Genomic DNA, 17,089 nt, shown 5'->3' with positions numbered 1-17,089 from the left:
CTATGAAACTAACTGGTTGTGCTTTGTTGTAGGAAGAGACATTCTTTTAAAGTTCTTACTGTGATAGCCAATATTTTAAACATGACAAGGTATAAAAATGAGTTTAAATTAATAATATAAATAATAGTAAGTAATAGCATAGATAGCCTTTGCGCCTTGGGAAAGGGCATCAGAAGACTTGTATCATTTTGAAATTTTAGTCAGATCATGAATTATCCTGGAGAAATTAAAAAATCTGTGCACAAAGAAATGTAAATTGTAGTTTTACATTCAAGACTGTATAGTTAAATACAGAGATACTGGGAACTGGATGTTGTCGATCAGGTTCAAGTGCACTGCTACCTTCTTGGAGGCTGGGGCTCACCTCGAATGATCCTTTGCAGTCTTCTGTTAGTTGGCTTTATTAGATTTACAATAAAGCTCTATTACAAAATATTATTATAGCAATTAGCTACTATTGTAAATGCTTAAAACAATGCCTCTTAAGGACATCATTGGGGTTGTAAAATTCACAGACATACATGATATACTTTCATATTCTTTTTATGTTAGTGCCATCCAATTTCTTTTTAATTTTTAAAAACAAGTGAGCAAATTAGATCATTGTGACTTTCAATAAAACACAGAACATCATGGCTGGAAAGGAAATGGAAACATGGTATAATTTATCAAAGAGACTTAACATGCTTAATTCTTTTTACTAAGAGTATTTCTTTAAAAAATTAATGTGCACGAGTATTTTGTCTACATGTATGTCTATGCACCATGTGCATGTAGTGCCCAGGAAGGCTAGAAGAAAGCATTAGATTACTTGGAACTAGCATTGCATATGGTCGTGAAACACCATCTGAGTACTAGGAATTGAGTCCTGGGTCCTCTGCAAGAGCGGTCAATTTTTATAACTGCTGAGCCATCTCTCCAGTCCTACAAAGTTCTTCAATGTGTAGAAAAAAATGATGGTACAGGCAGTTAGCAATATACAGTCTCACTCTGATTTGAATAAGGGGAGAGAAAATCTTTTTGGAATTCTTAGGAAGCAATTTTATAGAATACAAAAGAGTAAAATGTCTTTTACTGCTTATCAAGGATTCTGTCAGTGTACTATCCAATTCTCAGTCTTTCTGTATTCAAGGAATACATCTTGCTACATGGAACTACAGTTTATCTTTCTTTCTGTACACATTTTGAAATTTGGCCCATGATAACTCAAGGTCTGTCTGAAATTGTTGAATGACACGATCTATGGTGAAGAGTGTGTGAACCATTGAACAGATGTAAATCATATTTTCATGGGACTTACGAAGTTCATCGTCTCTGTATACACAAGAACGTCTAACTGCAAGTTCTTGCCAGTGAGAAACTAGCTGATACAAACTAATTACCATATGGACTAATAATAGGGTATATAGTGACTGTGACTAGTATAGTTATTGCTGGAGTGATCTTCCAAGATTCCTGGGGACTTATTCATTATTCAGAAAATTATATGCTGCAGTATTCTCAGAAAAAAATGCAAACATTCACAAGATCTAAGCCCAAGGTACACTCTATACTGCAGGAGACAGCATGCACCCATAACTGAATGAAGTCTGTAACTAGAAAATGGAAGAGAATCTTTTACTTGATGCTGTTAATGAGGACTGATGGGGGTTCGGAATCATTTCACTGATGTAAAATATGAACAGAATCAAGACATCCTTTCAGTCTCTCGAAATAAAGCTCATGGCCACTGCTTTTTCTTTGTTTTCTTGGAAGAATTCTACAGAAACTCATTTTTAAGCAGGTTATTAAGGCATATTAAGTTGGGATTTTAGTAATCCTGACTAGAAAATGAGAATAAAATATCAGACATGCCTCTTAATCACTATTTGCAATTTACAAGGTTATATTTTGCTTTAAAGAGATAGTCTGTTTAGTGTTGCATTTTGATATTTTCGTCAGTAAGGATCAGAGAATAAGTCAGATAAAGCATGATAATCGAGTGAAGCAGCAGTTTTGTGGTATCTTTAAAATCACCATATTGGGCTGGAGAGATGTCTCAGCAGTCAAGAGCAGGCACTTCTCTTCTTGAAGACCTGAGTTTGGCTCCCTGCACCCACATCAAGAGGTCCAAAACAGCCAGTAGCTCCATTTCCAGAGGACTTGACAGCCTCTCCGGCCTCTGTGAGTACTGTACTCATATATAAAAACCCACATTCATATAGATACCTATATACATAATTTTCAAATAATAAGTAAATAAAAAGGCAAGTAGATGTTTCCTCTTTGTCAACAGAGTAGAACTCACAATAATAGTAATATTATTATCTGTAAATAATAGTATGCTGTTGTTTTATCAGTGTCATCTTTCCTCATTATATCCTCATCCTGTGGGCTAGGAAACTAAGGCTTGGGAAGCTTAAGATGTTCTCAAGGTCTCATGCCAGGGAGTTGCAATGATAGCCTCTTGTTTAGTTCCTCTGAAAAATATTTTCTTGTTCTCTATGCCACTTCTCATGGTGGATCACATTATATAGTTGACTGCCGACCTGTTCCTTGAACATGGATACTATTTTCTCCATTTTTAACATGCAAACATCCCAACAAAGTGTTTCTGATGCTAAAATTCTGTAGATATTTTCTCAAAACATAATGAAAATTTGCATGTATGGATGGCCAAGGATTGCTGGATAAGCATTCAAACATCCTGGATTGGAGCTCTAGGAGTTCTTTTTCTTTATTCTTGGTCTATGCCTGGATGAAATATTCTGTGTTGTCCTGCAATTGCTACCGGATCAGCACGGTCTCTTTAACTTCAAGCTGCCACACATTCTCTGCTCTCTGCCTGTGTACCCTTCAGTTCTCAACTGAAGCCTCATTTTACAGGTCTTCTCTCCATGAGCCAAAAGTTTTATTGATTCTGCTTATTCTATGGTGCTCTGCTCTTTCTAGCATACACCACTGCACTTCTTCACTTGAAGTTTATTTTCTTCTAATATATGTAAAGTCCTAGCCACGCTTTTGTATATCTAAAGCACCTGGGCACTAAATATCTATTTTGGGATATCAGCCAATAGACAACTTTCTCTTCTTTGAAGGGCATTCTCACTTGAAAGATGACCTAACAATGTAATATTTTGGGAGAGGCAGTCTAATCAGTTTAGGCAACTCTACTCTTGTTATTCAGAGTTCATGTTTCTGCCTTTTGGCCATTTTCATGTTTCCTGATACTAATGATAGGGTCTTTAAAAGGAATATATTATCTTTAAATTTATTCTTAAAATAAAGGAATGTGAGAGGCCCTAACTGCCCAGAAGAGATGTAGTTGGTCACCCAGAGCGAAAATTTGAGGATAAAATGGTGCCAACATGATAAAAGTGTCCATAGTTTGACCTTTCCTCTCTATATCATTTTAAAAACAAAATTAGGTCACATATTTGGCTGGATCAAGAATGTAGAACATTTTCACTAGTGTAATAGCTAAACAGAAAAGTTTCTAAGTCTTAATCTATGGTACCAGCTCTGCCATTACCTTTTTGTGTGAAAAAAATATAGTCTTATCCTCATTTTACCTTCACCAGGTTATTCATGGGCTAATGGAGAAGAGGAGAGAATTCTAATTCCTATAAAGCATAAACTTACTCATAGTGAACTTCATTCTCCTCCAGAAAGTTCTCCACATCAGCAACATCTTCTGCTTTAACATGAAAGTCAACTGTAGTGAGAGGCTTCACTTGTGTAGCAGAATCTGGTTTCCAGAAATCAATCTGAATAAAAAAGTATATGTAATAAACATCTATAGCTCAATGTCAAGTTAGGATTCGAGAGCACATGAATGTTCTACTCCATATAATTATCTTAAGACTTAACCAATTCAGGTGTGTTCTTATAAATATCTCCATTGAATTAATAAGGACCAACCAGTTAGATGTCAATAATAATGTCTCCAATGCTTGAGATGTGGTTTGGTGGGTAAAAATGCTTATTGCATAAACATGAGGACCTGAATTCAAATACTGAGAATACATTATACAAAGACAAGCTGAGTGTGGTTGTATGTGCCTGTAACCCATGTTTAGTGGATGGCGGGGAGAGTCAGGAGGATTATTGGGGTTTGCTGACCACAAGCCACCAGGCTCACTCCACATTGAGTGAAAGATCCTGTTTCAAGGGAGTAAGGTAGAGCAGCATTCCCCTCTGGCCTTTTTGTACATAGATAGGTATATGTACTAGTACACATTGCATTATCACAAACACACATACCCACTTACACACAAATGCATGCAGACATATATGCAAAACTAAAACTGGCAAGAGCATGAAGAACATGATTATTTCTCATAATTCCACTTAATTGCAGTATTCTCTGGCTACCCTCTTCTGGTTTTTGATTTTATGCAACACTTGCTTATTATGACAACAGTCTCTATGGTAATGGATAAAACTGCCAAGCAGTAATAAATACACTACAGTCCAAAAAGGTAGTGGAGAGAAACTGAGCTTTCCTTTACTTTTAGACTTATTTTCATAAACTTTGAACTTCTGTGAAAGTCACAGTGACATAAGCCCAAGAGCATCTCCCTGCTGTGTTTTCTACTGTGACTGAAAACAAAATACTCTTGAGGATCCAGCAGTACACTGAGATTTCTATCTTATTCATAACTGTTATTGGAGTTTATTACATAATGGACTTTAGGTTAATGACACAAGAGTGGGGAAAATGCATACAGTATTTGTCTTCCTAAGGAAGACTTTTGGGAAAATAGGAAATAGTTGTGTAAATGACACATTTGATTATTTTAATGCTTTTATTTATGTATACATCACCACAAATATCCATTTTCATGGCAAAATGTCAGCTAGATTCTACTGTGTTTTGTATGTATGGTTTTCTATTTCTTCTTTGCATTGAGCAGAGGCCTGGAAGTCTGAGATAAATCTGACCTTGGGTCTTGATTTCCTATTGTGCCTCATTTGCTTAGATGTTTATAAACTAGGCTCAGGGTGCAAATGTGAGTTCTTCACACTGTGGCAGAGCTGGGTCAAATGATTGGGACCATTTCCATGAAACTTGTAAGAAAAACTGGGAAGATTTAAAGATTGTACAGCTGGGGAAGGAAGATTTTAAGGTGACCAAGTTTCTGATGCACTTGAATGATTGAATGGAATCCAGTTAACTATAGCCCGTCCTGAATTTGAAACCACTGTAGTAGTCCAATGGATGATGAGCCACCTAGGGGGCTATGCAGGAGGCCAGGACATAGGGAAGACAGAAGACAGGGACATATGATTCCAACGAGAGGGATTCCATAAGAAGAGTGAAGAGTATGGCTATAAGGGATGGTTGAAAGCATACTATATCAGTAGGTAGCAAAGGATTGGCTAAAGAGGGTAGTTGAAGTAGGGAGGATTGGAGCTAAAATAAGACTGATGACAGTGTAAAGGTAGACTAAAACAAGCACAGAGGAAGCCGAGGTCAAGTGACAGGGAGAGAAGCAATGACAATAGAAGAGAAAAGTAATGGTTATAGAAAAGAAAGTCTTTTTTTTCCGAGACAGGGATTCTTTTTCTTTGTGCATCAGCCATAGCTGATGACTTTGTAGACCAGGTTAGACTCAAAGTTGCACAGATCTGCCCATCTCTGCCTCCAAAGTGCTGGGATTAAAGGTGTATACCACCACACCAGGCTTAGAAAGTTCATTTTTGAACATTGACTTTTCATTTGTGTTCCTGCCCTTCCAATGTCACCTTAATTGTAGACATAGGGGTTAGCACTGGAGTCCTCAAAGTGTCTGTAGATAATGCTGATGGAGCCCTTCTCATTCATAATTACTGGGACCTTTTAGTGTGCTCAGAACTCCAATTTGAAGAGCCAAATATATCTCCAGGCTGACAGGAGGCGCTGCAGAAATAACTCAGGACACAAACTGAACACATGACCCTGGCAGATAACTGTCTAGGTTTACAACTCATTAACTCCACAGGTGGTATAATTTTGAACTGTGTGGTTTGTAACATTTCCTGAAGGTTCCCTGTGGGTTAAGCTCCAGTTATCCTCTGTGACGGTGGCTCAGTAATGCTGTGTTGATGGTGTCCCCTTCTCTCTATTTCCCCTTCCCCATGTTTACTCAGTGCTTACTGCACTTTTCAAGTGAGCTATTTTTTTTTAAATCTCGATCAAGCCTGTCCTGGAGTATTTATCAAGATGTTAACTTCCTACTCAGAGCAACAAATGCCTATATGATTTGTTTGGTGATGACCTGGTCAAATATTAGAACACTATAGTGTCTATGTAACCTTTTCTTGAACGTCTAGTGTAAGAATAATGGATTTTAAAGAGGGGTTATTATAATGTTTGACAAAACGTGCAGCCCTAATTTGAGGCTGCTCAACATTTTCAGTTTGAAAGGCTGAACATAACTTAGTATTAGAGTGCTTACCACACATAGGAGAAGCTCTGGGCTTCCCTAGCCCTGCAAAATAAATCAAGACAAGAGAAGACAAGACATGACAGGACATGACAAGACAAGACTAAAGCAAAAGACACCCTTTGATGTAGAAAAGATTGATGAGAGCAGCACATCTGTCAGCATCCACCCATGTGGAGCACTGTAAGTGGGACACAGACCTGCAGTCCTGGAGATAGACTCATTGCTCCCTAAGAAACAGAACCAGGAGCAGCACCACAACCCCACGGCACTTACCAATCACCATGTGGTTACAAATGAGAAACTCAAGTAAGAACATAAACAGAGAGTGTGAATTTCAGGAATTATAGTGACTTGAGAAAGAGATAGAGTGAAGTGAGGCAAAATGCATGACGCAAAATGTGAGAAATTGAGCTATACTTGCCATTGCTAGAAAACTGAAGTTTAAAAATTGTATTACAGAGCACCAAGGGACAGAGATTCACATGAAACATTGGCTGGGGAATAAAGGGCTATCCTTAAATCGTAGTCTTATGAGAGTATCAGCCTGGTCAGCCAAATGACAGTTAACTTGAATTCTTACTAAAATAAGGCACTGCACCAGCACAAAGACAAGTTAAACTAAGGTATTAATGTAAAATTCAGTCTGGGTATGTTGCTTATTTGGTACAGGGGTTGCCTGAACACACAGTTCTGGATCTTTTCTCCAGCACTGCATAAAACTATACATGATTGCAAATTCATGTAATCTTGGGACATGGAAGGTGAAACCAGGAAGAGGAGTTCAAAGCTATTTTCTGTTACATATCATGAACAAGGCCAATCTGAGATACATGAGTCCCCATCTCCCCCTTTAAAGTCTTTGGAGGGTAAGTTCTGTGATAAAATCAAAAGTATTAGTGCTGGGGACATTTGGGGTTTCAGAAATAAGCACAAAATTTGTTTCACACTGTGTGTAATTGGGAGTCAAACACCTCGTAGTTCTCTCATGTATCTTGAGAATTTTGTTTTCTTGTGTGTAAGTAAAGCAATTTCTACTGTAGGCCTAATTCACAGAGCAGGAAGAAACTTTCTTCTATGTCAACAATAAAGAAGATAGTAATAAGGCTACTTTAGACAGAGGAAAATAAACTTAAAACTATAGAAACAGGGAATTTAAGCATACCCAGGGGGAGAGAGAGAGTATGTTTTATTTACATTTACAAATATTTGATTGAGAGGACCAATATAATGTGAGTGCAAGGAGTAAAATAAAACCCTCACACTGAAATTACAAAGGAAGAGAGGAAGCACTAAAGTGCAGTCTAACTCTGATCCTTTCAACATACTGAGGTCTTAAAAGGATACCTTCAAAAGCTGGGAGGAAGGACACTCTGGCCAAGGATAAACAAAAGATGAGATGCCCTTTGATGATCTTATCAGGAAGGCTACGTCCCAGAATACACTGCACCCACATCATCACTACAGATGATTTTAATCTTTTGAAAATTTATGTTGGAAAGAAAGAAAAATATAAGAAGAAACATGTACCTTCTGACATTGAATTAGAGTGCTCTGCTGCAGCTGTAGGAAAGCTGGCTTGTTTAGCTCTCCATTGGCTTCCACTTTTTCTAAGGTTTCCCAGCTTCCAAAGAGAACACTGAGGTTCAAGGTAGATGAGGATAGAAGTGATTATACTGTCGCGGAAACTGTACTAAAAGTTCTATCCAATGACAGCGGCCATTAAGCAGTTACATGGCTCTTTAGGATTAGCATGCTCTCTTTAGGATACGCATGCTCAGCTACCTAATGTAAGTGGCCTACTTATATTCTAATTTAAATTCTTACAACAATCCTCTGAGGAAGATAGTATTACCACCATTACTAATGAGAAAGGTGAGGTGCAGAGAGGAGGACCAGGCTATCTTCAATTGATATAGCCCGAACCTAAGCCCCATGAAGCTGAGAATAACCCCTGTCTGTGCTTGACCACAATAAATGGGAGAATCTAGGTGACAAACGATGTATCAGACAGCATCAAAGTACTGATTCCAGAGGATCCAATCACCTGCAACTCAAGTCCAAAGAGGAGTTGATCTTGTTCAAAGGATTTCAGTGTGTTAAAAAGAGCACAAAGTTTCTAGAGGCTCATAGGGGAATGAAGGCATTTTTTTTCTTTTTCTTTTGGAAATTAATGAAGCAGAAGTGGCAGCCCTGGGACCTGTTGTTGATTTCAAAAAGCTTCAGAGCCAACTGGAAGCAGATGGAGCATGAAAGCTCAGGAAAGGAAGGGTGATCTCTTGGAGAGAGTGTGAGTTAAAGCAAGAGTAAATGAGGCTCAGTTAACTTCATCTGGGAATTAAAAGCTCCCACTACTATCATGGTAGAATCTTGTTTTCAGGAAAACATTTAATAAACTATCTGCATTAGCCCAAATGCTCAAATTACCCTAAATGCACAGAATACATGAAACTCAAGAAGGATGACAAAATGCGGATACTTCACTCCTTCTTTAAAAGTAAAACAAGAATACACTTGGGAGGGGATAGGGAGGCAAAGTTTAGAACAGAGGCAGAAGGAACGGCCATTCAGAGCCTGCCCCACATGTGGCCCATACATATACAGCCACCAAACTTGATAAGATGGATGAAGCAAAGAAGTGCAGGCTGACAGGAACCGGATGTAGATCTCTCCTGAGAGACACAACCAGAATACAGCAAATACAGAGGCGAATGCCAGCAGCAAACCACTGAACTGAGAACAGGACCCCGTTGAAGGAATCAGAGAAAAAGAACTGAAAAGAGTTTGAAGGGGCTCGAGACCCCATATGTACAACAATGCCAAGCAACCAGAGCTTCCAGGGACTAAGCCACTACCCAAAGACTATACATGGACTGACCCTGGACTCTGACCTCATAGGTAGCAATGAATATCCTAGTAAGAGCACCAGTGGGAGGGAAAGCCCTGGGTCCTGCTAAGACTGAACCCCCAGTGAATGTGATTGTTGGGGGAAGGCGGTAATCGGGGGAGGATGGGGAGGGGAACACCCATACAGAAGGGGAGATGGAGGGGTTAGGGGGATGTTGGCCCGCAAACCGGGAAGGGGAATAACAATCGAAATATAAATAAGAAATACTCAAGTTAATAAAGATGGAAAAATACCCAATTTAATAAAGATGGAGAAAAAAAATATCTGCACTAGTGCACCTTTTCATAAGCCAGACAACCACACAGTCTTGTATCTGGATAACACCCCACTTACATTAGGTAGCTGAGCATGCGTATCCTCACGAGAGCAAACTGATGAATCATTTTTATTATTAAATACCCAATATGGTATATTGGGACTGATGATAAATACATATTGACGAAGTGAACTGTAATGAAGGTCTTTGTATGGACTCCTTACTTACTCTACATTCTCTTCACCCATGAAAAATACATTAAGAAGGCTTAGTGGGGTGGGATGGGATGGGGAGCTGAGGTGGCTCAGAGGTTAGGAGCACTGGATGCAGATCCAGAAGACTGGCTCTGATTCTTAACACCCATGTGGTGGTTCACAACTACCTGTAACTCCAATCCTGGAGAATTTGATCCTGCTCAAAGGATTTCAGTGTCTTGAAAAAAAAAAAGATGTAAAGATAAAATTTAGCAAAAACAAGCCTAAAATTCTGGATATATTAAAAATAGGTAAACACAGAAAAGAGGGGATAACTTGTTTGAGGATGATTTGTGTGAAAATAAAACATGGTTTATATTAGACCCTAGTTTTGTAAAAATAGAGTGTGTTCTAGGATCCTGAAGGTGTGAAAACATGTGATAGCCCCGGTAATAAATGTCTTTTATACAAATGAAAGCGTGTAATTACCCATGGCATGTACCCAACCCACTGCACATTCTGAAAGATGCATTTTCAAAAAGAAATAGAAAGATTAAACTGTCTCTAGTTTTTACCAGGATGCTCCAGATTTTGTGAGCTAAGGACTAGGAGAATCAATAGAAAGGCATAGAAAAGTTAATGTTTGGAGTTAACTGATATCTGACTCATTTGGTTCTAATGAGTCAATATTAGAAGGAAGATACCTTCCATATTGATGTATTAAAGAAAACCAATGGTTAGGGTGTAAAGTGTTCCCACGACCCTGGCAGCAATTTAACAAGTTACGATGAAGGCTGGCAGGCAGAAATGCTAGTCTGGAGGGGGAAATTCCAGATTTGAAAGACAGGTTAGAGTAGGTGACTTCATGTTCTCTTTCAATTCAACACTTCACATTTATGATTATGACACCTTCTACCTTTTACTTTAATTCACTACCTATGCCTTAAAAGCAAAAACAGAAAGACACACAGATGATAAGTATATAAATAGGTAGATGAATGGATGGATGGAGAGATACATGGGTGGGTGGGTGGATGGATGGATGGATAGATGGATGAATTGGATTGGGTGAGGGGGTAGATGGGTAAACTGACCCCTAGGAGCTAAGGGATTGTTTTAGTTTATATACTCAAGAATAAACAGCATTGACCAAAGTGACGCTATTTATACTCAGGAGTAGATTTTTGCCTCACTATACATATAATTAAATTTGTATATTCTAACCCTATAGATATTTTTTGGGGCAGCATAATTTCACTTTTTTTTAAAGCAAAAGAATAATATGGAATTTGGTTTTGCATTCTACTCTCTCTGTCTCTCTGTCTCTGTCTCTGTCTCTGTCTCTGTCTCTGTCTCTGTCTCTGTCTCTCTCTCTCTCTCTCTCTCAAGTCATACCATTAAAACAACCAGAATCAAGCCCAGGAAAACTCAAGCTGTATGATTAAGAATGAAAGAAAAATCAAAGGGGAAAAAAATGACACATGGATTTGAAATTGGAAAAAAGCCCAGTTGTTCAGTCATTTCCAAATTGATCATTTTCCCCTTTTTCTTGGAAGGAAGTGACTTGCGTGTTAGATGATCTACGGCCTTCAAGACAGAGCCAACTTATTTAGCTGTCACTATCAGCTCTTCTAAAAGGTTGTGTGGATTTATAACACGATATGGCTTGACACCAGCTAATTTAAGCAGCAAAGGAAAGTACTGTGGCATTAAGTAGTTTCCAAGTTTTATTTCTTGCTTTTAAAAATCCTTCAGGGAATATTTCATGTCATTGCTTTCGATAGAATCAGAGTAAATCGGCCTTTGAAGTTAGTGGAAAGCAGAGAACTGCTACTTTACCTCTTTGGTGTTGGCTAGCTCCTGAATCAAGTTGACGTGATCTTCACCATGTACACTGACACGGTACACCCTGTTGCTAAATGGTAGAAAGAATGAATAGAAACTTAAATTTCAGCAATGTGTCAAAAAGCTGTCAAAACCGACTTTGAAAATAATTTTGGACCTACCCATCAAAGTGCTCCTCGGAAGCATGAGCCAAGGCCACACTCACCAGGGCCAGTAGCAGCAACATGGTGCCTGCCTGAACTACTGGGCAACCTGGGTCCTTCCTGCTTTTATAGTCTAGAGTGTTCTTTCTGTTCTTGTCCAGACTGAAAAAAATGGGCACTATCAGATCTTGATTAATAATTTTCCTGGCACAGTTATTTTGGTAGATGTTTAAAGTCTAAGAAGTTATCTTTTGAGCACCTGTAGAAAGAACAAATGATCTCACGTTCACATTTAACCTAGAATCATTAGTGTGCGTGGGTGTTAAATAAAATCTATGTTGTAATCTTTTTATTTCCATTTTGATTTGAGATCGACATACAGTGAGCAGGATAGATTTAAGTATGCTTAATGAGTGTTGGCAAATGTAAACCCCAGATAATTAACATCCCTGCAAAGGCAGAAGGCATTTCCTAGCTAAGTTCCATTGGCACCTTTCCTCAAAGATATTTAAACTTTCTTCAAGCAACTACTATTGAAGTTTTTAATCTTTATACTAATTTTGTCCATTCAAACTTCATATAAATGAGATTATATTTATCATATACATTCCTTTGTATAATGACTTCTGTTATGTCTTTGAGATTATTTTTTGTTTATAATATTCATATCTTTCTACTCACGAGTACCATTTCACTGTATGAGAATTCTCCAGTTTTTCTGTTCCCTTGTTAGTGAATACTTGTTTCATTTGTGACTTTGGGTTACTATAAATAATACTTCAATAAACATTTTACGCAAATCTTTTTGTTGGCATATGCTTCCATAGCATATAGCTATCTGGGTAGAACTGATAAATAGTAATTTAAGTGCAGGTTACCATGACCCGGCCAAGCATGTCCCACAGTGTTTACATGACTTTAAGCTTTAACTAGTTGCTCTGAATTCTCTACGTTTGTCATTCTTTTTCACTTTGCTAATTCTAGGAACTGTAAAATGACTTCAAAATGACTGTAGTCTTCCCAAACTTGAAGAGGGTCAATGCCTTTTCATATGTTTAATGGCAATCTAGTGTAAATCTAGTGTTGTGCAGTATCTCCTGAACTATTTTTAAAAGAAATTTATTGTTTGCGTCTTCTCTTCATTTTTTTGTAGGACTTCAAAATTTTCTACTTACCTATTTGTGTGCATGTGCATGTCTTTATGGCTTGCTTCTTTACATAGCTTGAATACATGTTCTTGAAAAATTTAGCCATGTGTGTGCACATGTATGTGAGTGCAATGGCGTGCACATGCCACAGTGCACATGGGGTCAGAAGACAACTTCCAGGAATCTCTCTTCTTCTTCCTCTGTGGGTTCCGAAGGATGACAGCCAGGTACTAGGCTATAGTAACTTCTGTCTTCTGAGCTACTGATGGGCACTGATTACATGTTTGCTGTTATACATTTATGATGTAATTTTTTTCCAGTACAAAGTTTGAATTTTCATTTCCTGAATGTCTTCTTTAGATGAATTAAAATGTTGTTGTTTTTTACACTTTCATTGTTTCAATTTTTATAATTGAGTCTGTACACATTTTTGTCTGCAAGAAATTGTTGTCTATCCCAGAGTTTCAAAGACCTGCTTTCTTGTAGAAGTTTTGCCATTTAAGGCTTTTTTGTTTTGTTTATTTTGTTTTATTGTATGGGCTATCTAATTTTAAAATATTTGGATATCCAGTTGATGCAGTTTTCTCTCCTTGATCAATTACTATGGGTTCTTTGTTAAAATGTTCTCACTATGTGTGTATGAGGCCATTTCTGTACTTCCTATTATGTTCCATGTGCCCATTAGTCTAATGTGAGACATTCACATAAGGTTCTTGATACTATTTTTTTAAAGTATGCCTTAAGATCAGACAACCTAGTCCTGCAACTTTCTTCTTCTATAATATTGTTTTAGTTTGATAAGAACTTTCCATTTACATATATTTTAATTTCATTTTTCATGAAAAATCTTACTTTCACTGGGATTTTTACCTATCTTACAAACAAGTTTGAGGCTAAGTTAAGTCATTTAATGGGTCATTTATCTCATAAAAGAGATGCTTGGGGGGCAGTAGTTCAGTTTTTGTCAAGACCTTTGTTTTTGTTTATTTCTATCCACAAGATAGCACTTTACCCTGGCTAGTCCCAAACCAGTTGGTAGAGGACATGAAACTCAAGTCAGAAGCAAAGGAGTTCATTGCTCCTGAAACCCGAGAGTTACATTTGTATCAGTATTACTTCCTGGTGGGATGAAATTGAGTGGATCTGCTTCATTAGATACTTTGTACACAGGCTTGTATCACATTAAAAGCATACTGAGTTTAGAAAACCATCTCATGTGGCTAATGCAATAGTCTATTTTATCTTGGTTATCAAATAGCCCTTTCCTTTGTGTAGAAGAAAGGCAAAATAGAGGACAACATCTCTATCTTCTGCTGTTCAAAATACAGGGACAAAGCAGAATAAAGCTGTTCTAGAAATGGGGAAAGAATGACTCACATCAAGTTGGCTCTCAATGACATTAAAGCATTCTTTATCTTCTTTAACAAACCTTCCCCTTCCCATTGATATGCCACTTGGTTAAGCACCGATTAACCTGATGAAAACTGGTACTAAATCCATTCAGTCTGTCCAACATGGTGCAAATTAGCCCTAATGTTGATATGACTCTAAGTGATGTAATGAAGCTAGTTTATAACCCTGACCTCAGGGCTGCCTCCCCAAAGTATTAGACTCAAAGGGTGCAAATTTTTCCTTTTAAAACTGGGCAGTTTTCTCAAGCTTCAGACTTTGCTTCCCTTTACTTTCATTCTGGATAAAAGATCTAGTAGATCTTGGGTACATCAAACTCTATTACACTCTGTCAGAAGGAAATCTAGATCACTTTCTATATCCTTGGCCAGTGTGTAGGAACTGACTTTATTGTCTTCTAGGGCCAAGATAGTCGAAGCACTCTCTGTACAAATGAGTTGGGGTCCAACAAAGGGTAACATTTGAGTGTTGTTTTGCTTTTTAGTCTTCTTTAACCTAGACTAGAATGTTGCCATCTATCTTTAATTTCATCGACATTTTAAAAGAGTTCAAATCAGTTTACTTTTGTTTGATTTGCCTCCATATTTGTCATGATTTCATTAAAAAACTAGAAACACATTTCAACTGCACAGCATCCTGAATATGTAGATCTATACTTTACAGACAAAACTAAATTTTAGGCTGCTTTGATTTTGAAAACCTGCTTTCTCTTGAGATATTCCCTTCTTTACACTACCTTCTAATGTTTTGCTTTTATCTATGCAAACCTGGTTGAATATTTCTAAATGTTTTCATCTTACTAGGATTGCAGGGTCCCAGGCAGATTAAAATGCATCTTATTAAATATATCTTGTTCAGTTTTTGGTGACTTTATTTTAAATTACATTTATGTATATATATATATATAGTGTGTGTGTGTGTGTGCGTGCGTGAGCGTGTGCACTCATGTACATGCCTCAGTGTCTTATGATTATTATTGCTCTGATAAAACCTCAGGATGAAAGCAACTTAGGGTGGGAAGGGTTTATCATTGATCGAAGCTAGGACTGGAGCACGCATAGGACAGGAACCTGGAGGCAGGAGCTGCTATAGAGAACATGGAGGGGTGCTGCTTACTGTCTTGCTTCCCACGGCTTGTTGCGCCTGCTTTCTTATAGAACTCACAATGGGCTGGACTCTCCATCATCAACACTAAGGCAATGCCCTCGGGCTTGCCTGTAGTCTGATCTTATGAAGGGATTTTCTCAAATGAGGTTCCCTCATTTCAGATGACTTTAACTTGTGTCAAGTTGACATGAAACTAGCCAGGATACATGGGTTGTCTGTAGATGTCGAAAGACAAGTTAAGGGAGTTGATTCTTTTCCTCTAGTATGTGGGTCTCAGGCTCCAGATTTTGTTCATTTTAATTTATACTGTAGTAAGTACAGAGCTCTTTGATGAGTAGAAGTAAAAAGAAACAGCAGTCTGACATATCATAAAAATCCCAATTGTGTTGGTACTGTTCAATAAACTATTATAGGGAGATTACTAAGACAGGTAGTCCTTTTACAGGAAGGGCAAATGTTCTTCTCTTTAATTGAAAGCAATGATCCCTTCTAGAATTCCCCCCTTTTATGACTATATAAAAAGTTACATGAAAGAAAAATTAGAAACTTATCTCGAATCATAATTCTGTTCCTAAGATGTCTACATTCTTAGGGTTGTCAGTTTCCATTGAGAGATTCTTCTTAGAATCCAACCCCCTTCCCCCTTCCTTTCCACATCCCTCCCTCTATTTCTTCTTTTTCAGAGATGATCAACTGTGCATCCATACTGGCCTCAGGCTCACTCACAGCAATCCTCCTGTCTTACCCCCTCATGCCAACACTAGGTTCACAATGCTAGCTACCTTTGTGATTATTACACTCATATCATACCCTGTACTCTGCTTTCTACATAAATGGTAAATGGTATGATTTATTCACTATTCATGGATTTATACCGAATTATCCTAATCTAACCTGGCATGCACTTGCATTTTATGCTACTGCAGTATTTTCCAGATTTTGGTTTTGCCTATTTCTGTTCAGATCTTGAGAGTTCTTTCTGTTTCCCACTGTTTCTGATTTCCATGTGAAAGTTAAACTCATAATTTTACTACAAGGAAGACTGGGAACATTAAAAATTTACTTCTATGAACATAGGGAAACCCATGTCCTTGTGGCATGGTGGAACATCTTTAGGTTCTGCCCAGGAGTGGTATAGCTAAGTCTTCAGGTAGAACTATTTCCAATTTTCTGAGAAACCACCATATTGATTTCCAGAGTGATTTTACAAGTTTGCAATCTTACCAGCAATTGTGGAGTCTTCCCCTTTCTCCACATCTTCACCAGCATGTACTGTTGCTTGAGTTTTTGGTCTTAGCCACTCTGATTCGTGGTGGCTCTCAGGGAATCTCAGGGTTGTTTCTATTTGCATTTCCCTGATGATTAAGGATGTTGAACATTTCTTTAGGTGCTTCTTGGCCATTCAAGATTCCTCTGTTGAGAATTCTGTTTATCTCCATTCCCCACTTTTTAATCCTTCCCTAACAGAGCTGCTTTGACTCCTTTCAGTGGGAAATGATGCTCCTAATCCTGCAGAGACTTGATGTACTGAGGGGGGTTATTTTGGGGGACACCCTCTCAGAGAAGAAGATGGGGGATGGGGAGAGGGACTCTGTGAGAAGGTGACCTAGAATAGGGGCAGCATTTGGGATGTAAATAAATAAAAATAAATTCTACTTCTAACTTTGCTAG

General features: G+C 38.0%; 1 protein-coding gene across 1 annotated transcript in view; it reads right to left on the bottom strand.

Moving 5' to 3' along the window:
• Cpb1 (carboxypeptidase B1) overlaps positions 1 to 11,853 on the bottom strand; it is a 32,076-nt gene extending 20,223 nt beyond the window's left edge. The window contains exons 1-3 of the mRNA XM_032896799.1: positions 11,772 to 11,853; positions 11,605 to 11,680; positions 3,622 to 3,746 (exon numbers count right to left, since the gene is read on the bottom strand). Of these exons, the coding sequence (XP_032752690.1) occupies positions 3,622 to 3,746; positions 11,605 to 11,680; positions 11,772 to 11,836 (266 nt within the window). The 5' untranslated portion in view covers positions 11,837 to 11,853. The remainder of the gene's footprint in view (positions 1 to 3,621; positions 3,747 to 11,604; positions 11,681 to 11,771) is intronic.
• Positions 11,854 to 17,089: the final 5,236 nt, after the last annotated feature.

Source organism: Rattus rattus, chromosome 3 (assembly GCF_011064425.1).
Source record: "Rattus rattus isolate New Zealand chromosome 3, Rrattus_CSIRO_v1, whole genome shotgun sequence".
NCBI classification, from domain to species: domain Eukaryota; kingdom Metazoa; phylum Chordata; class Mammalia; order Rodentia; family Muridae; genus Rattus; species Rattus rattus.
Note: the sequence above shows the minus strand (reverse complement) of the source record. Positions and strands in the feature narration are given on the sequence as shown.